This window comes from Silurus aristotelis, assembly GCF_946808225.1.
Source record: "Silurus aristotelis genome assembly, chromosome: 2".
In the NCBI taxonomy this organism is placed as follows: Eukaryota; Metazoa; Chordata; class Actinopteri; order Siluriformes; family Siluridae; genus Silurus; species Silurus aristotelis.
This window is the reverse complement of record NC_139575.1, coordinates 18135835-18159135: the sequence shown is the minus strand read 5'-3', so window position 1 is coordinate 18159135 and position 23301 is coordinate 18135835. Positions and strand designations below refer to the sequence as shown.

Here is a 23301-nt window from a genome sequence, read left to right as displayed (position 1 = left end):
TTCGAGTACAAGAAATCTATATAAGTATATTTCCCTGTTTTTGGCTTTTTCATGGCAGCAAAAATAAAAGAGCTAAATTATGGCACAGGGGCTTTCAGGAGTGCACCAGTGGTCGGTTTTTAAGACTTGGAAAAGTTTTTGTTTTGCCTCTTTTTTTTTTTTTTTTTTTTTTTTTTTTTTTTTTTTTGCTCAGAACTGAGTATGAACTAAAATATACTGAAATATACTGAAATATATCATAGAAATGGGAAAAATAATAATATAAATATTCTCTGTTCACATACAGTGTATATATTTTTTTCTATTTTGTTCAAGACAAACCACCAGAACACATTGCAGCTCTGTTGTCTGGCTTGATCATTTTTATAGACCTTCATGATAAGAATGTCTTCTTTAATCCACAGATACCAAATTTGTTTCATTTCATGCATCCTTTGTTTGTTTGTTTGGTTTTTTTTCTTTTTAACTGTTCTAAACTGCACTATAATTTGTTTTTGAATTGTCCAATTCAAATAGAATAAACACTATATACTGTATTTTTCGGACTATAAGCCGCTACTTTTTTCCCACTCTTTGAACCCTACTGCTAATCTATGGATTTTTCCTGGGTTTTTCCCGGTTTCACAAACTTCAAGCCAAAAACCTGAACCCCATAACATATTAGACCCATGAAATTGCCGAACGGGTTCAGGTGAACCAATGAAACTCTTTATATTAAATCAGATGCTCTCCCACTGAATCGGGCCGCACCACATCATAAATATGGATGAGGTTCCTCTGACGTTTGACCTGCTGCTCACTCGGACTGTCAACAGGAAATGCGAATCATTCATCACGCTGAAAACAACCGGGCATGAAAAAACACACTTCACCTGTGTTCTGAGCTGCACGGCATCAGGAGAAAAGCTTCACTGATGGTGATTTTTAAACGCACAACGATGCCAAAAAATAAACTCCCGAGAAAAATAGTTGTGAAAGGAAGGAGGAAGAGAGTGAACAATGACTTTCTTGGTAGGCTACTGTTTAGATACAAGCCGTGTAACAGACACTGTCTTTCGTTAAAGCCTGTGTAAAGTTCATTAATTTCAGTGTAGACACCTGCGGCTTATAGACGTTCAAAATAAAAATCTTTGTAAAATTCAGTGGGTGCGGCTTATATTTGGGTGCGTTTAATAGTCCGGAAATTACAGTAAAGGGACCCCTAAATGAAGAATCCCTAAAGTGGAATATTCTTCTGTAGATTCGCATTCCAAAGAGTTTTATTCCTCTTTCACCATTGCAATTTGCCAAAAATTGCAGATCAGTTAATACATATTTATTTATATTTTATTAACCAGTGACACTTTGCTTTGTAACCCATTTATATATATTTTTTTATTATGCTTTTAATTTTTTGATTTTTGACTCCTGGACAGATCTCCACATATTTTAAGTACATAATTAACTGCCTTTTTTATTTTATTTTTGTATTTTTTTTATGAAGTAAATGTATTGCAGTGTTCATTCCTATCTTGTTCACCACCTTGCAAAAATCCCCCAATACAGTATTTTAACACGGCAAGATGCTGAACAATCCGAAAAGATACAACATTACCGTATTCATATGAATCACACTCAGGCATGTTAACAAAATGCAGTAATAAATCAAAATAAAAAATCAAAAAAAGTTGAGTGCCTTAAGAGTGTGTCATATTTAATCCCTAGACTACCATATACTGTGTGTGTACAGAACCTTAAAATGAGCTTCCTCCAAACTCCACCCTTTAGAGTGCTGTAAATATAAAGCATGTTCATGTCTTTAAGCTGAAGGCTACACTCTTTGCAGCTTGCCCTGATTTTCTGCTTCCTGAAGTAAAAGAATGAATTAGCTTAAGATTATTTCAGTGTGCTATTTATTTATTTTGCAGGACAGAAGTCGTCCGTTGGTATTCGGCCTGTGATTTCGGGCTTGCAGGAAGAGAATCACGATAGGAAGAATGTTGAAAAATTGATGCGCAGCATCAGGGGTCTCTATAAATAGCAGACCTGCCGAGATAACATCTTGAATAATCAGCGAAAGGCATAATGACTCACTCACTGACCTGGTGAAAGAGATGATGAACAGGAACATGAGTTCAAGAATGAATGCAAAGGGAGTGAACACAAACACTGACATTGCTAAGGCTATTGATGAGTCATAGTTCATCTTTGCTGGTCAAACATAATGGTGCCAATTTAGGCAATTTTTCTGTCTGAATTTGCTTCGTGGTGCTCTGTCAGTGTAGCTGAAAATGTGAAGAGCATGGACATTAAACTATGTATCTAAATAGTCATAAAACAGTCATGAGCATTTATTTAATGATGAACTTTGTGTTTGGTGTCAGCCTTTAGGCTGAATACGGCTTTAATCACCATTAAATTATTTGGCTGAAATGTGTGTTGTGTTTAGAAAAACATGCTTTCTTCAAATGCAGAACATTTGAACCTTTCTGAAATGCCTTAAGAAGAAAAAAGTTGCCAGATAATGAATTAACCCTCTTTGGTTTCTTCGCCTGTGTGTTTTGTGTAACAAGTGCTGTCTGTGCTCGTTACTCTGGAGATTAAACACAGCGGCTGTCAGCGGGGGAATGTTCACTGCTGTTTAGAGATTTGGATACACACAAGCCGAAAATTCACGATTGCTTTTGTTTGTACATTATTGCGATTTCATAAAAACCGCTAACCGATGGCTGTGCCAGTCTTTTTTTTAAATCAAGCGAGTAATAAAAAGTGCACCCGAGCTAACATAAGGGTGCAGGTCATGTGTGAGTTTTAATTTTTTTTCTTTATTATTCACAAGTTTCAAAATTTGTAGTAAACTTTTATTTTCATCCTAACATCATATCAGCATACCTGATGTTTCTTAAATGGCTTTTTTCCTCATTCTTTCGTTGATTACGCGCAGAGCTTAAAGCCATGCCGAATTTTATTACAGCATCCCTGTAGAAAGCATCATACTAAAACAAACATATATCCAAAACAGTTCGATTTCTTTTCTGCTTTTCATTTATCCTCTGCTTGAGGCATCTGGTGTCTACAATAAACTGGAATCAGTGGCGTCAAACATAACGAGCAGATGTGCTGAACTGAAGGTCACACACGCAAAGTAGTGCAAAGAGAAAGTGCAGAAAACTGCCAGTCATTTCCAATAGATTTTGTGCTGACATGGAGTTTCCACGTGTCTAAAACCCTGTCTTACGAAAATTGTCAAGTTCGAGCTGTGTGGATTTTCACACTTAAATCCACTGGTATAAAAGCAGGTTTTGTTTTGAGTTGCATCATTTTTTCCCCACATTTTAAGGCTAATAGGTCATAGTTTGAAATCGAAAAGCATTGCTATTAATCTTTTTCAGTTCAACTTTAGAACAGTGGTTCTTGATTTTAGAAATAGATGCCCCAAGAACTAATCCAGGAATAGAACATAGAACCACTGCAATACAGTAAAGTTATGGCATATTCTAACTAAGCAACAAAAGCTGACTAAGCATGTCGTAATAGGAAAATATTCACTTTGAGGTGCAGTAATGAAGAATCCCGAAAAGTGGATTATTCTTCTGAAGATGCGCATTCCAAAGAGTTTTATTGCTCTTTTACCATTGCAATTTGCCAAGAATTGCATATCAGTTAATACATATTCATTTATATTTTATTAACCAGTGACACTTTGCTTTGTAACCCATTTATTTTTGTTCTGTTACAGAACATTTAGATGTAGTGCTCGTTCCTACTATCATGTCTGTTGCAATAGCAGTCACCAGCCTCTTTCTTTCTTTTTTTTTTTTTTTGTCTTCTTGAAAGAATGCAGCTCGTCTTGTTTCCAAGGAACCGGAACGCATAAATTCCTCTAGCTTGAAGATTTTCCTATGTTGGAAAGTCTATTAACCCTAGCAAAGCACAGATTTATTTTCCCCCCTAGAATTGTTAAATAAATGTATAAATTGTAAGTTTGACCATAATTTACCAAAGTAAATTTTAAAGAACACATTATGCCATGCACATCCCTGTGAGTGAGTTCTTATTACAGAAATTAATGCATATAAAATAAGTATATTAATGTAAACCAGGGGTCACCAACGTGGTGCTAAAAAGTTTTTCCTACCTTGTTAAATCATTGTTGATAATTATTGTGAGAAATCTTTTTACATGATCAGTGTCTTCACATAGATCAGGGGTGTGAAACTCAGTGTCAAATCCGGCCTGACGTACAATTATATCTGGCCCGCGAGATGATTTTATAAAGATCTATTATTATTGTTATTAATGTCCCGGCGATATGAAGCACTGATAACACAAACTACAGATCCCATAATGCAGCGCTTCAGCTGCCTTACCGAACGCTAGGCGACCTGGGAACATTCCAGCGTCAATCAAGTCGAGCTTCTGTTGATCTATTTAACCCTATTGTACAGTTATTGTGAAGCTTCTCACAATGGTGAAGAGAAAAGTTGATTCTGAAAACAGAGCCTTTCAAAACCGATGGGATTCTGAGTAGATGTTTACTGCCACTGGCGGTAAACACGTGTGTCTTATTTGTGGAATGAATGTGACCTGTAATTAAGGAAATTAATCTAAGACGGAACTACGAGACAAAACATCAGGAGAAGCTGAAAAACCTGAATGCAGAGAGCACCAGAGCAAAATCACAAAGTGAAGCTGGTGTGAAAGCTTCTGTGAGAGTTTCTGAAGAGCTGCATGATGAAGCTGTGAGACGTCTGATGTTTGACTGGAGTTAGATATTTTTATGGAAAGCTAAATATTTTAAATTATTTAAATTTTAAGTTTATTTATTCTGGAATAATATTCCTGTCTGTTTTTATTCATATTTATGTTCAAAAAACATTGTTTTAGTGTGTTCAATAAATGTTTATCCTGTTCGGCCCACGACCTAAAGTGTGCTTTGAGTTTTGGCCCCCTGTGCAATTGAGTTTGACATACAGTGAGGAAAATAAGTATTTGAACACCCTGCTATTTTGCAAGTTCTCCCACTTAGAAATCATGAAGGGGTCTGAAATTGTCATCGTAGGTGCATGTCCACTGTGAGAGACATAATCTAAAAAAATAAATCCAGAAATCTCATTGTATGATTTTTAAACTATTTATTTGTATGATACAGCTGCAAATAAGTATTTGAACACCTGTCTATCAGCTAGAATTCTGACCCTCAAAGACCTGTTAGTCTCCCTTTAAAATGTCCACCTCCACTACATTTATTATCCTAAATTACATGCACCTGTTTGAGGTCGTTAGCTGCATAAAGACACCTGTCCACCCCATACAATCAGTAAGAATCCAACTACTAACATGGCCAAGACCAAAGAGCTGTCCAAAGACACTAGAGACAAAATTGTACACCTCCACAAGGCTGGAAAGGGCTACGGGGAAACTGCCAAGCAGCTTGGTGAAAAAAGGTACACTGTTGGAGCAATCATTAGAAAATGGAAGAAGCTTAACATGACTGTCAATTTCCCTCGGACTGGGGCTCCATGCAAGATCTCACCTCGTGGGGTCTCAATGATCCTAAGGAAGGGGAGAAATCAGCCCAGAACTACACGGGAGGAGCTGGTCAATGACCTGAAAAGAGCTGGGACCACCGTTTCCAAGGTTACTGTTGGTAATACACTAAGACGTCATGGTTTGAAATCATGCATGGCACGGAAGGTTCCCCTGCTTAAACCAGCACATGTCCAGGCACGTCTTAAGTTTGCCAATGACCATTTGGATGATCCAGAGGAGTCATGGGAGAAAGTCATGTAGTCAGATGAGATCAAAATAGAACTTTTGGGTCATAATTCCACTAAACGTGTTTGAAGGAAGAAGAACGATGAATACCATCCCAAGAACACCATCCCTACTGTGAAGCATGGGGGTGGTAGCATCATGCTTTGGGGGTGTTTTTCTGCACATGGGACAGGGCGACTGCACTGTATTAAGGAGAGGATGACCGGGGCCATGTATTGCGAGATTTTGGGGAACAACCTCCTTCCCTCAGTTAGAGCATTGAAGATTGGTCGAGGCTGGGTCTTCCAACATGACAATGACCCGAAGCACACAGCCAGGATAACCAAGGAGTGGCTCTGTAAGAAGCATATGAAGGTTCTGGCGTGGCCTAGCCAGTCTCCAGACCTAAACCCAATAGAGAATCTTTGGAGGGAGCTCAAACTCCGTGTTCCTCAGCGACAGGCCAGAAACCTGACTGATCTAAAGAAGATCTGTGTGGAGGAGTGGGCCAAAATCCCTCCTGCAGTGTGTGCAAACCTGGTGAAAAACTACAGGAAACATTTGACCTCTGTAATTGCAAACAAAGGCTACTGTAGCAAATATTAACATTGACTTTCTCAGGTGTTCAAATACTTATTTGCAGCTGTATCATACAAATAAATAGTTTAAAAATCATATATTGTGATTTCTGGATTTTTTTTTTTAGATTATGTCTCTCACAGTGGACATGCACCTACGATGACAATTTCAGACCCTCCATGATTTCTAAGTGGGAGAACTTGCAAAATAGCAGGGTGTTCAAATACTTATTTTCCTCACTGTAGATAAATATAATTAATTATTAATAATAACAAATAATTAAAGGTAAATTGAGCAAATTTGTTATTTCAGAATTGTGTATCAAACTGGTAGCCCTTCACATTAATCAGTACCCATGAAGTAGCTCTCGGTGTCAAAAAGGTTGGTGACCCCTGATGTAAACCATTGAGAATATCAAAATTTCAATGACAGCGTTATACTCCCTGTTGTCATAAAACATTTATGCACACGTCCTGAACAAGGAGATTCCGATTCCACTCTTCGTTAAAATCACAGTATATTACTGTCCAACTTTTTATATATTAAATATTTTTGTATATAATTACAAAATAAAAGGTAAAGGAGCTGTCACTTTTAATAAAACTTGCACCGAAAATGTGTGTGAACCCATTTTCAGCAGGAAGATGTGGCAGTTCTTTAGTGTAGGCAATGCGACATTTGCGCTCCATTCTTCACCCTTCTCTCCTCTCACTTCTAGCCAGCCCCAGATCTTTGATTATGAGGAGAAAGATGAAATGTAATTGTAAGATTCCTCAGCTGGAACATTTGAGGCTATTTTTTAATGAGAGATTATAGTCTGCACGGTCAAACTAAAACATCAGCAGTAGCAATGAAAATTTGTGGTAGTTTAAACTTGGATCAGGGTTTTGATCATTTTCTGGTGTCTGTTTTAATGCCCACCATTTTGGGGAAAACCCTGAATTGTTGTTGCATTAAATTATCAAGGATTGATTATTTATTTATTTATTTATTGCTTCAAAGCAGAAATACAATAAAAAATTTTTATTGGTTGTATTGCATCCTGTCTCATGCATAGTATTGCACGCATTATGCTACATCTATAAATGTGTTACATAATGTTACTCTGATTTCTTTTTTACTGCATCATCATCGCAGCCCCTCTGCAGTTAGTATTTGAAGGGGGAAAAAAAGGCCTTTCAGAGAAGCTGTTTGCACATGTATGGTAGCTTTTAACTTTTTAACCTCATACAGTGTTATCAGTTTTATTTTTTTTTCTTTGCTTCTCATAACACAGTGCCACTAATTCCATATGCAGAACATTACTTAGCCATGTCACACTCTCATGTATCAACACCATGTGCTAAGGAAACTCAGGATCACATTCATCATGATCACTAGTCAACATCTGCTCTGATTTTAACCTCCAACTCGTTGCTTTATCTTTAGATATCTGTACAACAGATGGTCTTGATTTTCCCACTGATTTATTTGATTCCTTGTTTTTATTTGACATGCTCAATTATCGTTAATTCACGTTTAGATCTGAACAGTGTCGATTAGTTGTTCTGCCAATATGTTGAACTCTGTAATTCAGTATTCAATTTGAATGAATCAACGTTACAACTTTATTAACAACACTTGTCTCTTTTCATGCTCTTCTTAGGAAAACAGCACAGCAGTGAGTTTTCCCGTTTAATTGCTCAGGTCAGAGGTCGTTTGGAAAAATCTAGGAGAACACAAATCAAGCAGGAAGGAGGGAAATCGTCCGAGGCATCATGCTGCAGCGGTAAGGACCGCATTACTTCTCTCAGGAGTAGGCCTTCTAAACAAAACAAGTGAACTACAGACTAAGAGTGGATAATAAACAAAAGTGAAGAAAATTAGGTTCTGTTGGTCTGAGGGGACGTTGCTTGTCGACTAAACTTAAGAACTGTTTTAAAATGAATTAATTCTAGAAATTGGCTTTCCTCATGCTCATTCAAATAGTTGGAGGTAAATGGATTCCGAGTCACAAGAACTAGTTTATGCTTGTGTATATATGAGATTACCAACAATAAAGAACAGAGCAAAAAAAAATCAGTTTTGACAAACTTTTTATATTTTTAAAGAACTATTAAAATAGTTGATCAGGCACACACATTGTTCATTATTCTGTACATTTGTATTTGTTTGATATATATTGCTAGGCCTTTGTCTTTTAGCTGAAGACACGGTAGTCTCAAGCACAACCCAGCCCTCGGCTTCTTCGACGTTAGATGTTGGCAACTATGAGAACACTTCTGTTATAGAAGTTGGGTCAAGGTCACCAAGCCCTACTCTCAGCGACGTCTCTGTCAGCAGGTAAACTTGCTTTTTTTGGCACAGACACTAACTGTGCCCTCTGAAGTACAGTATAAATAAACTCTCAAAATTAGATTCAGGTTCATCATGACTGCAAGAAAACATGGGTGAAAATGGCTGAATTCCTTTTTTAGAAAGTATGTCTTGGCCCTGTGCCCCATTTTGCTTCTTTGTCTGAGGTGCGTTGGGTAAGTAAAGAATTTAAATGAAATGGAATGTAGTTATGCTGGACAGTATACTCTTTCTAGAGAGAGACATACAGTTGCTAAAACAACAGGCCGTTACTTTAGGAAAATCATCTGAGATGTTTCATTATTTTCATTATTTTCTTTTTCTAATTAAAAACTTGTAATTTACCGTTAAGGCTAAAATAAATGTACTGGTTTTTAAGCGATTCTCAATTCATGTAATTGTTCCCTAACGAAGGAGTTCATGGGTGAAATCAGCACATGGGTAGTCTCCATTCTTGTTTATCGCAATGGCAGCTCTGTGTCCTTTGGTTATTTATTTTATTTCTGTTATTTAGTTTGCTTCTGTTGCCTAGGGCTTTGGCCAGCAGCAGCATCTGCATCATTTAAACTCTATTCCAACAGATTGATTGTTTTTAGTACATCTGCCTTTCTTTCCTTGTGTGAAGCCCTTAGACATAATAATCCACCCTGAGCTTGACGCACGTCAGTATTTAGAAGGAATTGCACAGACAGAGCAGTTGAGTGGATTTTAACAGCACAAACTGGATCCTTACTGACTATAGACCAGCAATATTCCATGTCATATCATGAAACATACACGAACATGGCTTGTTTTAATCCACCTTAGAGTTCTTGTTATATATCCTTTGGGCCTGACATCAGTTCAAGTCATTTTCTTAGTAAATCTTTACATTTTTTTTACACACCTGGACTTTGCACAATTATTCCTCTGTCCCTAGCAGTAGGTTGAAGTGCTTTGCCAGAAGATCTCATGGCATACCATCTCAGGGGTCATTTTTATGAGATCCTTATAGGTCATTTCATAAGCTCTCAGTTAGATTGAGGTCTGGGCTAATCTCACTTTTCTGAAGGCTGACCCAGAGGTTTCTTGAGAGGTGAGTTTTGGGGTTATTATATTGGAAGACTTCATCTTTAACTTTCTGATAGACGATAACATCTTGATATTCGAAACTAGTCATCATCCCTTCAGTTTTGACTAAGGCATCATTTATAGCTGAAGAGAATGAATGTTGTCTTTGCACCAAAAAATATCGTACAACTCAGGGATTGAGACATCTCAGAGAATGAACAGCTCAAGTACTCACATACTGAAGAAGCTGTAGAACTGTATATTGCCCATGGAGAAAAGGCTGACAATACCTCTTGATTACTGTACAAGACTACAGTATCTCTCAAAAGTGAATACACCCCTCATATTTAAGCAACCATTCTATTATATTTTATATTATATGAAACTTGGATATTATTGTCTAAACAACTGGCAACAAAAGTGAGTACACCCTAATTGATAACAGCCGTATGTCATGCAACCATGCAGTCCTACCCTGCACATTTATCAATCACATGCACACGGCAGTTCTTGTATCTTGCATACAAATAATGTAAAAATTTTTTTTAAATAAAATAAAATGTCCATCTTGGAGAGTATTCACATAAATTACAAAAACATTACACAAATGTATGTTTAAGACCCCCTTTCTCTTCTTCATATTTATAATTAATCCCCATGAATTCCTGTTGTTTCCAACTTGGAATATTTCCAAAATTCCACAGATGAAGTCCCCATGGAAAGTTTCCAGAAAACCCTATCCATTACTGTATAACGGATTTTGGAAGTTTTGAGCAATAGTTTTCCTAAACGGATATACTTATTTTTATTTTTCCAATTAACAGTGTGTGTACCAGGTATTAATGAATACAGTGTATTTTTGAATAATTTTGCATCAGTTAGTGGTGATTTAATATGATTGACCATGTCAGACATGCCTTTACTCTCTAAGAAAGTCTGTTTTTTTTTTTTTTTGCTATTCAAGTTGCCTGAGGTATCAGTAGTTCGATCGATTTTCTGCCTTCAAGGCAGTGGGGGCTCAGGGCCCAAGGCCCTGGGCTACTGATCAGAAGATTGTGTGTTCAAGCCCCAGTGCAACCAAGTTACCAGTGTTGAGCCCTTTAGCAAGACCTGTATAAATTGCTTTAAAAAAAAAAAAGGTCAAGAGAAGTAAGAAATCGGACAGATAAGCATCATACCCAAACCTTCTGCTTCAGGTTGCTGTTATTAAGTTAGTTTGAGCTCATTAGCTATTAGACTATAACAGTGACCATGTTTTTTGGGGAGAATCTAGCAGCTCAACCACAGGGACATGCTCTGATTTCAGTTTGGCCAGAGCAAATTATATAAAACCATTTTTAAATTTAGTTACTTTTTTATTTTATATAAAATGTATTCAAAGAAAGTACAACATTGTATTTTTGGCATTAATCGTAGGATTTTAGGTGTATGCATTTATTTCAGTGTGATAATACCTCTGGCATTGACATCGAAGCCAAAATTCTGGTATCCTGACAGCCCAATCTGGCATGTGAGTTTTCTTGACCTGTTGCATATTTTAACTTGACTATTTCTCTCTTTAACTGGTATTTTGAAGAATTTGTAGGTTAGAGGCGAAAGGAAAGTGACTGTATTGCACGCCATGCTTTTAAATGCACCATTTTGAATTATTCAATAGCAGTACTATTTCCAGGTTCTAAGCTTTGAAGCCTTGTGTCCTTAAATGGTGAAATGATGAATGGAACATAGTGCATTTTATGCCATAGCACCTTTTTTCTTTTCGTGCTACACTGTGCTGCACTAAAGTCTTAAAATACTTCTTAATGACTTTTTAGTAAGAAGAGTGTTTCATCTGTAGCTTACATGACTGACCGGTTCACCATTGTTGGGATGCACATACATGACATACGCAAGTCTTCACAGCAACATAATTGGCAGCTTGTCGCAATCAAAGCTGATGTGACAATTTAGAAACATTTTAGCAAATTGTAGTATTGAAACTGGGCCTGTTTTGTTCGATACACTCTGTATTCATGTCCTAGTCTTTTTCAGAGTAAGAGGGTAATCTTTTTTTTTTTCCCCATTCTGTGCAGTGCATTGGCTCCTATATCTCTGTCTGCAGTGAATATTAACAGCTTTTGAATTGCATGGTCTAGAACTCAGTTAGGTATGGGAACAGTCTGATTAATTGTTTTTTTTTAGCATCCCCCCCCCCCCCCCAAAAAAAAAAAAAAGTGAGAGGAAAGAGGTGATCTGTGTTCCCTTAGCGTGTCAGTCACTTTCTCACTTTCTCTCACACTCTCATTTGGACTGGCTTACAGTGTGCTGAGGAGCAATTAACGTTCCATTGAAATGACTGTAGCATCTTAAAATGATCAAATCAGTATTAGGATGTAATGTGGTAGCATTATCATTGAGGTTTGATCGTGCACTCTTTAGATGATGTGCATTATTTGTGCCACCCGCGAACCCACGGATTATCCCCTCTATTGATGTGCGTGTTCAGGCGACGCTGGTGGATTTAATCTACCATGGATTATCAGGTTTTGTCAGCTAGAGTGCACACTGTCAATAAAGCTAAAGGGGAGACAAGTCATGCTGGGAAATTCATGTGAATATATCGGAGATTCTACCTTTTACTTCTGTAGTTGCTGATGATATAATTTATAATGGGGAAAAAAGTGAATTCAATTAGCCAACAATGCAAAATAAAAGCATTTTTAATAATGGTTGCAGAATACTGGGCCCCCACTGTGAACTAACATGTTTACAACTCATTGTGGATTAAGAACATCAGAAACACTGATCTGAATTTGTCCAGAAGCAGTCCTGAGGAGTTTATGCCTTCTCATGAAATGCCAATGCCAATATTGCTTATCAAACTGGCATACACACAAAATGGTTATTACATCCTATTAGAGTTTAAATGATGTTGACTGTGCTGTTAAATATCTTTTATTAAATGATTTCATTTGTATTTCCAATATAATTTTTTTTTTCCCTGACAAAGAATAAATGGCTTATAGTCATCCTTTAATCATCACCACTTTCACTGCTCATATCTTTCTTTTTTTTTTCCTTTTTTTTATGTCTCCATTATCTCTTTGCAGATATTAATGTGTTTCTGCATTTATGAATACTTTTGCCAGGATTTTTACTATTTATTCTTAATAGTGCCGTTTGTTATTTAAACGCTCAAAATATGTGACTATTACTCTTGAACAATTTGTGAATGATATGGCAGCAGTCAATGCCATCATTTACGATGAACTGATGTTGATTATTTTATTCACTGTTTCGGAAACAATGCACTGTGCAGCTGAAGATGTGTGACCTGCAGTCCCTTTAATGGAAGTAAGCCTTGGACACAGTTCCTCTTGCTGTGGGAATCATCGACCTGTTTATACGACATAATTACTTTAGGGAATATCTTTGCATAATTGATCAAAGTCATCAAGCTAAGATGGATTGCTTCCCTTTTGGGATGGTGTGTAACCTACATCGCTGTTTTTTGTTTTGGAATTTGTTTGGGGTGTAATATATTTAACTAGCTTTTAGATAACGGATCATATATAATAAGGAGAGCGTTTTATAAACACAGAGGTAATACAATCTGTCTAAATCCCAACTAAATCCCTAACGAGTCATCACGTTAATACTTTTAATAATGTTTACATGGCATCATAAAACTAATTAAAGGAAATCTAGTCAACAGGGCTGACTGGATTAGTCATTGAGGACTTTCTCACAGATCTTGATTGATCTAGGTATTAGTCAGAACAACGGTGATTCTCATGTCTAAATGAGATCGAGCCGGTGGTGAGACAGAGCCTGTCACGGATGGACTTTTTACTATCGTTCTTTCAATTTGGGCAGTAATGTTTTTTTTTTTTCATTGACTATCTTGCTAATGTAGAGGTATATCAGGTATGTTGAGTGGAATTAAAACGAATTCTCAAAAAAAAAAAAAATAAAAAAAAACTTTTGCAGGTAAATAATAGATCTTCTGGATAGTTTTGGTTAATTGATGTGGAAAAAAACTATATTTCAGTTTATGTAGGTGTGAAGCTAAAGGCTTTTTAAAGGCAATCAGACAGTTAGATGGATTTTCAGAGATGTTCTTCAGCATCCGTAGAAATGACAGATAGAGAGCGGGAAATGATTTTGCTTGTGCATATGGACTTTTCCTCGTGCACCAGCGCTTGTGTTTCGCACAGTCGATATCTTGTTTATAACCACCACATCAATTACGGCTGCAATGTGTCGTGTGCGAACGTTAATAAAGCACGGGTTTTTCAAGATACACAACCCAAATAACAGCCACGTGCCCAGTCTGTTCTTGTGATCTGCATCACCCTAAAACTATGACTTTAACTAACTTTTTGAAGAATTAAGTAATTCAGAAAACATGCATGCTTCTTTTGGTTTATATGAAGCATACTACATAATTAAACAGTATGTTTATTTACTTTAACCAAACAAATATAAAAAAAATAAAAACAATACCTCCTCAGCATGAATAAGAGCTTTACACACACTAGATGGATTTTTAGAGCTGTTCTTCAGCATCCCTAGAAATGACAGATTGATAGATTGTGAGCTTTGTCTACCTTAAGACATCAATAGACCTAGTATTGCCACCACAGTTGTGTTTTTTGGGATGTCGTCGAACCTAATCATACTGAAATTCTGCTCTTTTCGTATATGTGCATTCAGTAGTGTTTTTTTTTTTCCCCCCTCTCTTATTTTCCACACATTAAAAATAGTTTTAAGTTGGCCTCATTTTCTCAGTAAAACCAGTTTTCCAGCTGTATTTCTGAAGGAAATAATTGTCAAATCCGTTTTTAATTTACTCTGCAGGGTTTTCATTATAGTGGCAAAGGAAATTGGAGTGGAGAAGTGGAAATTTTATGCAGATCAATTTGGCTTTATTTGATGCTATTTGCATTCGTGTTCTATGAAGCACTTGGATGTTTAACTCGGTTTTAGAATTTGTGTTGTTTTACAAGTGCAGTATTTTATAAGATGTAGACTGATAAAGCCGAGGTTAATGAATAAAAAAATAAGGTCATTTTTTTTGTTTGTTTGTTTGTTTGTACCACACATTGGCTGCTTTCTTTGACTATTACTAACACTGTTTTCTAAAGACACTTCTTTTTTCTTACAGAAAGTGCAGAGGCAGAGAGAGCGGTACAGAAAAAAGGAAAATATGATCTCATCATCTCTGTGCTGATCCGAAACATTTTTTCACAAGAATTTGGATGAAAACATGCAGTTTGACACCCAGAAGTGCAATAGTAAAGATTTGGGAGATCTATAATAGGATAGATTGTAAATAAAAGCCCAAGGCTGGTGATGGTTGTATTTTAGTCAGTGGGAATAGAATTAAGTGTGTGTAGTGTTTTCCTCTTTTTTATTCTTTCTCTCGTTTTCTTATTGTCCCCTCTCACTTTTCTCCCATGTTGTGCTAGGAAACCTTGGGTCCTGGCATTTGTATGGTATGCGACACATACCACCTACCTAAATATTGTTGCAGCCCAAGTTAGCAACAGTATTCCCTTATGGCAGTGGTGTTTTTCAGTATATGCCACAGTGAAAATTGTTCGAGAATGGCTTAGGGAACATGACAAGTGTTGCTTTATGGGATTTAAAGCTGGCATTTGAAGGCCAAGTCATCTGTGGGACTTGCTGGACAAACCAGTCAAATCCATAAGTGCTCCATTATGCAACAGGTTTTAAAGGATCTGCTGACGTCTTGGTGCCAGATACCGCAGCACACTTTCAGAGGTCTTGTGGAGTTCATGCCCTAATGGATCAAAGCTGTTTTGGCAGTACAGGGGGAACTAGACAATATAAGGCAGGTGCATTTAATGTTCTGCCCGAGCAGTGTGCACACACAAGATTGAATAAAATAGCATAACTTGCTAAATAATGTGATATGGTGATGCAAAAGTGTAACAAATGTTATCTAAAAAATGATATATACATATCTAAAATTAGGCAGCATGATTTGTTGTTCTTTAGAATGACAAGAAAGAATTACTAATGGTTTTAAAAGGGAATGGCAACTTATTTTTTGTAGCATTGAATTAATGTAAAAACAACTATGTCAACAAAAAACACAGATTTCTAAAAGACAATGTGCTAACAGCCCAGGAATGCGAAGGCTAGCCTGTAACAACTGGTAAAGAGGCGTGATGAAAAAGAAGAGAACATGTAACTTTAGTAACACTGGCAGGCAGCTAATGATATTTGAAGTTCCAGTCAGTCTGTTTGGGCCTGCACACTGCCGGCATAAAGAAAACAAAGAGTGTTCATGCAAGCAGGCGCAATAGTTAAGAAGCAGTTTCGGATGCTTGTGCATATGGACTTTTCCTCGTGCACCAGCGCTTGTGTTTCGCACAGTCGATATCTTGTTTATAACCACCACATCAATTACGGCTGCAATGTGTCGTGTGCGAACGTTAATAAAGCACGGGTTTTTCAAGATACACAACCCAAATAACAGCCACGTGCCCAGTCTGTTCTTGTGATCTGCATCACCCTAAAACTATGACTTTAACTAACTTTTTGAAGAATTAAGTAATTCAGAAAACATGCATGCTTCTTTTGGTTTATATGAAGCATACTACATAATTAAACAGTATGTTTATTTACTTTAACCAAACAAATATAAAAAAAAATGTTAAACTTTATTTTCATAAAACAATCCCTCATCAGCATGAATAAGAGCTTTACACACACTTGGCACCTGGATGGTTCCTTTCTTCAAACACTCAGCTGAAATACTTTGCCATGTCTCTTGTAAAACTTTTCAGAGGTGCTCTTTGTTAGTTGAATATTCCTTTCTGGGTTTGTGATCCAGTTCATCCCAGAGCAGTTCAACAGGATTTAGGTCTGGTGACTGGGCAGGCCAATCCGTGATAGCTAACACTCTAGCTGCCTGTTTATATACCTCTAAATACTGCTTGCTGATTTTGGACATATGCTTTGTATAGTTCAATAAGCTGCAAGCCAGACAGAATTGAATGCATTCAAGTTTGGAATAGTAGCCATGTTGGTTCAGTATTCCTTTCACCAGTTAACTTTTATGTAATGAGTTTGCATGTTCTTCAAACAGAACCTTGTAAAGTGCAATGTAGCTACATGTATTTATTTAATAACATAAATAAATCCTTATTAAACCTACTCTTCTTGTTGATTTTTTTATGTAAAATAATGGTTAAGTTACTTAATTTGTTGTATATAAAAGATAAAACAACTACCTTAATTACCGGACTATAAGCGCACTCAAATATAAGCCGCACCCACTGAATTTTACAAAGATTTTTATTTTGAACATAAATAAGCCGCACCTGTCTACACTGAAACTAATGAACTTTACACAGGCTTTAATGAAAGACAGTGTCTGTTATACGGTGTAACGGGTGAAATATTTTGTGGCTCCTTTAAGAGCAGAGCGGTATTTTGGGAATAGCCTGCCACCGCATTTTTTCCGGTATCACTGCATATGTGCAAGACTGAGGAATATGTCCTTATTATTTTCGGATGCTCATTTCTTTGACTAACCCGTAACGCTGTTGCCAAGAAAAATAAAGCACGAGTTTTGGAAACCTGTCTGTGCTTATATGATTTTATTGCAACTGGAGTTAGTGAGCTCTCCCTTCAACCTGACTCAAATACTTTACAACGGCTTGTATCTAAACAGTAGCCGACCAAGAAAGTCATTGTTCACTGTCTTCCTCCTTCCTTTTACAACTATTTCTCTCGGGAGTTTATTTTTTGGCATCGTTGTGCGTTTAAAAATCACCATCGGTGAAGCTTTTCTCCTGATGCCGTGCAGCTCAGGACAGAGGTGAAGTGCGTTTTTTTTTTTCATGCCCGGTTGTTTTCAGCGTGACGAATGATTCGCATTTTCTGTTGACAGTCCGAGTGAGCGGCAGATCAAACGTCAGAGGAACATCGTTCATATTTATGATGTGTTGCGGCCCGATTCAGTGGGCGCGCATCTGATTTAATATAAAGAATTTCATTGGCTTACCTGAACCCGTTCGGCAATTTTATTGGTCTAATGTTATGGTGCTCAGTTTTTTGGCGTGAAGTTTGTGAAACCCGGAAAAAACCCAGGAAAAATCCATAAATAAGCTGCTTCTTTAAGCCGCGGGGTTCGAACCGTGGGAAAAAAGTAGCGGCTTATAGTCTGGAAAATACGGTAGATAAAAGAATAGGTGTTTCCAAACATTTGACAGGCACTGCGTATATGTTGCATTTTAGAATTTCATATTTATGTACTTGAATTTTGAAACTTTGTTGTATGTGCTTTTATTAAAATCATTATTTGGCATATTCCCTCATTCACATTCACACTTCCAGGTTTTTACCTGCTTTCCATTTTTATTCTTATTCTCCAGTGTTGCATTTTTGTTTCTTTAACTGCCTCATTGGCATTTGAATGCCGCATGCTTCATTTTATTACAATACTGCTAACTAATCAGTTATTATGGTCATATCAAAATGCATAAAAAAATCACAGAGGATCCATTTAATGCTGTGTGGTTGTGGTCTACAGTATTTGAGTTTCAGTGCTGTACACTAAATAGTTTGTTAGTGACCACAAAACAGGCTTTGGAATCACATAACAGTGAGGTTTATCTCTTTACCCTGCACTTTATCGTGCTTGTTAGCCATTGGAAATAATCACATTGGCTTTAAGCAGGATTATGCAATGGGATTTGTCCAATTACTGTGATTGCTGAAAAGGATTCTTCTGTTCCAATGCCAAATCAACTTTTTTTTATATATATATATAATGAACTGTACACTGACTTTGGATCCTTTAAATACAGTTTGTGACATAGTTAACACATTTGCTGTTCATTCTGTCTTTTTATTTGATCTGTTTTTCACCCAGCTCAGACAGGGTGTTATATAGTGCTAATATAGATTTAGCATGTGTGTTTATGACATGATTGGCAGTTATTAGTGTTTGCACAACCACTGTCAGTGAATACACTGTCTATTCAACAATAATAAGCATGCTGTCTATATAGTCCTTAATTCTTCATGCTTTCTATCTATTTTAGATCTCTAGGGTTGAGGACAGTCTGGTTTAGAAGAGTTTGTTAAAGATACTCTTTAAAAGCAGCAACAAAAAGTATTATTATTGGATGGCCGTGTGCACTGCTGTAGAAATATATAATTAATTACCTTCAGTTGAACAGTGACTGTATGCTAATACTATTTTAAAGAAATTTCTATTAAAATAGAAGTGTTTGTTCTTATTTCAGCTTGTTGAATTTCTGCTGCTTGTGTTTTTATTGCACTTAATGAGTTTTCACACGAAATCCCAGAATTGTCACAGGAGACACACATGTGCACGAGTTTATTTAACAGGATTGGTCTTCTTTAAGAGTATCAGCACTTTTTTTTATCAGCTCTAACTTATGTTTATATTCTGTGTCTGAACTGGATGTGATTGAGCGACTCTGTGTCGTTCCATCACTATTTTCTGAAGCCGATCCACTGCCGAGCTGCCGCCCGATGTGCTGCAACACCTTTTCAGCACGGATGATGAATGAGCCTCCCAATTTTCCAGCAACGTTTGACAGTTTCTTGTGGCGGTTTGTCTTTCCCATATCAGTCTCCTGATGGGTGGGTCTGTCACAGCACTACTAGTAACTACGGCTCCTGTGAGGTACCGTGTTCTAGCATTGTATGTGAGATATCTGGAGTTTAAACATCCAATTCCACATTTAGTTTACATTTGCTGTGCTTATAATCTCCACTCTGGGATGTGGTGAGGAGGCCCGGGGTGCAGCTTTCAGTTAGAGGTCAGCGTTCCAGTTCACCCCATAAGTGTTCCGTATGGCTGAGATCAGAGCTCTATAGCAGGTTACTCAACATCTTTCACTCCAACCCATGTAAACGATATCTTCATTGAGCTGACGTTATGCACAGGCGCATTGTTATGCTGGAACAGGCTGCCGCAGCCAAAGACATCCTATACAATTGCGTGTTGTGGTTGTCACAGTTTAGAGAAGAACCACATATGGCTGAAAAAAGTCCGGTGTCCCAATACTTTTGTCCATATAGTGTACAGTCAACCACCTGATATTTTGAATTTGCGGTTCGGAAAATTCACTGGTTCTCATTTGGAATCTAACTAACAGCAAGTTCCGGATTTTCTTAAAATTCGTGGGAATCCGCAGCGGGTCCGAATGTTCAGAAATGTTAGGAATAAGATTTTAAACTGTGTATTTGGTCAAATTCTGTACACATTTTTAAAGTGACATAATGTCTAGATGAATTCACTAAGGTACCATATGGGTGCGTCCAAAATTCTCAGATTTTCTGAACTCGTGGCGGGTCTTAGAACGTAACCCCCGCGGTTCACTTTTTAGTGGACAAACAATTAGGCTATAATAGAGTGCTTGTGCAAAGTTACTGGCCTGCAAAATCATTGTCACAGCGTTCAATTGTACTCTGTAGCATCAACTTCAAGGTGTAAACACTCGGCCACTTTCAAGTGTATCGGACTCACAGATACTCTTGACCAGCTGCTGTTTTTTGCAAACTGGATTGCCAGCTTTAGTTGCACAGTTGTTTAACAGCTCTCAATCTCTCTCTTGTTTGTTGTGTATCATTTATGCAGAAAGGGCAGCTTGCTCTCCCTAGCGATCTCTCCTACTGTGAGAAGACCGAGCACAATGTCTGTTCTGCTCTGTTAAATTGTGTTTCACCAAAAAAAACAAACTTACATAATACATAGATCCCATACATAATCCTTAACATTTAAATGGATATGCTGCTTCTTAATTACACCTAAACCTGTTTAAAGCCTCATCAGGCTTTTAGGGTTGTACTAATATATAGTATGTAACATTGGGATGCTCTGGTTTGTTAAACTATTCACTCTCGTCTGCGTTATCCTCCCCTGTTACAGTTAAGTGATTTTATTATTCAGGATTATACTGTCAAATTTCATGGCCACGCTTGAATGTAAGGCCATCGTAATTTTCAACATGTACATTTTTCGACTTGTTGTCCTTGTCACATACTTCCACAGTCTCTTCTCCTAGTCTAAGCAGTGTCGCTGTTTATGCCTCTCAGATTTTTTCTTTTCCCTACTCATAGATTTGCTTTGCACCTGCTCAAAATTATGCAGTAATCATCTTTTATTTTATTTATTCACTCCCGAGCTTCAAGCCTTCAATTCAGCAGTGTGTTTAAAAAAAAAAAAAAAAGAAAGAAAGAAAAAAAAAAATCAAAACACCTTACTGGTATGCATGGTATAACTTGTCCATCACAATCTGTGCCGCCTACTCGCTTTGTTGTTCCACCATAGTTAATGTAATAAAGTACCAGAACCCTTTTTTTATTTATTAATAACCTATCACCAATTTTTTTTCCCTTGTAAACACTTCAGCCCACGGTTTCTGATTATACATTAAATTTTTCACAACACATAACAAATGTCCTGCAGGAACTCACACCAATTAAAAAACAAACAACAATTATTCATATTATTTAGATTTATGAATGGCACAGAATTGAGACTATAAGAAGCGATGCAATCCCTGACTATGCCAATATAGCTTTGTTTAAAGAAACCTTCTATAAAATGGCTCTTAACACATCGTTTGCCTCAGGCTCTGTGCTGTTAAATGCTGAAAACGGCTGCAGTCACAACAAATCGGATTTAGATCCTGCTGATCTAAATATCTATCGGCCAATCTAGAACTCACTTCTGATCGTTAAACCTTTTGGAAAGAAGCAATGCCACCCAAGTGCAGGGAACAGATATCTTTTTGAACACTTTCAATCAGATTTTCATCACCACTTCAGCACTAAGACTAATCATCTGTGGCTCCTTAACACATTACCTGTTTTTGACTTTTGGCCTTGTGTTCTCTTTGCACCATATTTGGTCTGTCTTTTTTTGGCTTGTATTACCCTTAATGGTTCATGTCCAGACTTAGATATACAACCTTTTATAGATATTCTACAGTAAATCCCCCACTGTTCTGGTCACTTGGAGAACTTCTTGGAGATGTCTTCTGTGAACTCATAATTTACATTTAACTGCTCCTTGGGTACATAGTTCACCATCGTGTCCTGAGCTTTCACTGTTATACTGATCACAGTTGGATTTATATTTCAAGGCAAAATAAATATTTAAATAAGTCCAAGCGTTTAATGACAAATCATTAAGCTTAATGATCAAATTAGCAAGAATTTAGCACATACTGTAGATCTCTCCCTGCTTTATCAATCCTAGTTTCATTTATGAGCTTGTTGATGAGCTGCATCAGGTGTGACTGATAGATTTATCATGGAAAAATAGAGATCCAGACAATATTTAAAAAATATATTTTCTGTTCCTCTGATATGTTAGCTTGTTGTGTGTTCAATTTATGTCAAAACGTTTAAATCATTATCATGATTTTGGCTTTGTGGACATAAAGATTATAGTAGTGATTTTTCATCTTTCTTGCTCTCCCCCTTACAGTTCACTGCAGCAAAATAAAACAAGTAAATAGTGGCACATGAGCCCTATAAATGTATTTGTTTAATTCTTGCTAATTTCCTGAACAACGATTTGTTGTTGAAACCATTAAGATATTCAAATATGCCGTTTTTGGTTAAGTAATTTTTCCGTTCATTTTCAGTTTTAGCCCTGATATGTTGTTTTTCCACAACTGTTTATTAGGATCTGGAAGAGATCCAGTTTTTTTCCACTGACGAAACAAATCACATTTGATTTGTTGGTTAGTTACTCATCCTAATCTGTGTATTGACCCTGAAGGAGTCCAGTTTAAATTGTCTGAAAGTGCTTGTATTCTTGTCATTGTTATGCCTCTGCCAATAGGTGCTGGAAGTGTAATGCATTCTGAGGTCCTCATCCGCACAATATCTCAAAAATGAGAAAATGTATATTTTTTTATATGGAATTATCATTGTTTCAATAATCATAACGTTTTTAGAATTGCTCCAGACAGGGTTAAAGTGTCTCAATGGTAGTTTAGGCGTACTGATTCAATAACAAGTAGGACTAGAGTTTGTATTGAATTCTAATTATAAACACAACAGTTCACTAACTATGACTTCTTTCTCCAAACCTTCATCAACAGTTGTGTCTGCACGTTATACATTTGCTGACCATCTGCATCCCTGTAACCCTGCACTCACACTTAAATCCTTTAGGTTGACTGTGGTGCTTTGTTTTCATTGGGCTTTAGTATGTGGCAGAGCATTATAGCTCCCAAGTTTTGTAAATCCTTTCCTCAAAATCGTCTTTGGTCTATTTCTGCTGGACGAAAAGCCAAGCCCACATCTGTTCACTCAGTTCTATTTCAATAAATTTGCATCTAATTAACCACCCTGTGTAACCACGCACCTGCCTTTTTGCCTTCTATGGCCATTTGTTTGCATGCAATCCTATTTTTATTTTATTCTTTTTTTTCCCTCCCAACTCTATTGTGTCCTTTTATTCACAGTTCTGTTTACTTAAATGCTTTATCAGTGAGACATATTTGCCACAATGGCACCTCTTGATTTCTGTTTTGGATTTTGGAATGTGTTCTTGAGTTGTATACATGTATGATGCAGTATAAAAATGCATAT

General features: G+C 37.0%; 1 protein-coding gene across 8 annotated transcripts in view; it reads left to right on the top strand.

The window, feature by feature from the left end:
• rad18 (RAD18 E3 ubiquitin protein ligase) overlaps positions 1-23301 on the top strand; it is a 62669-nt gene that overhangs the window by 24910 nt on the left and 14458 nt on the right. For 5 of the 8 annotated variants that reach the window (XR_014530221.1, XM_083521221.1, XM_083521217.1 and 2 more), the window contains 2 exons: positions 7961-8083; positions 8499-8637. Coding sequence is in view for 6 of the 8 variants with exons in the window: in XM_083521221.1 (XP_083377347.1) it covers positions 7961-8083; positions 8499-8637 (262 nt within the window). In the remaining 2 variants the exon portion in view is untranslated. Of the gene's footprint in view, positions 1-7960; positions 8084-8498; positions 8638-14845; positions 16867-23301 lie in introns of those variants that run through there. The other 3 variants (XM_083521220.1, XM_083521216.1, XR_014530222.1) reach the window with 2 other exon arrangements.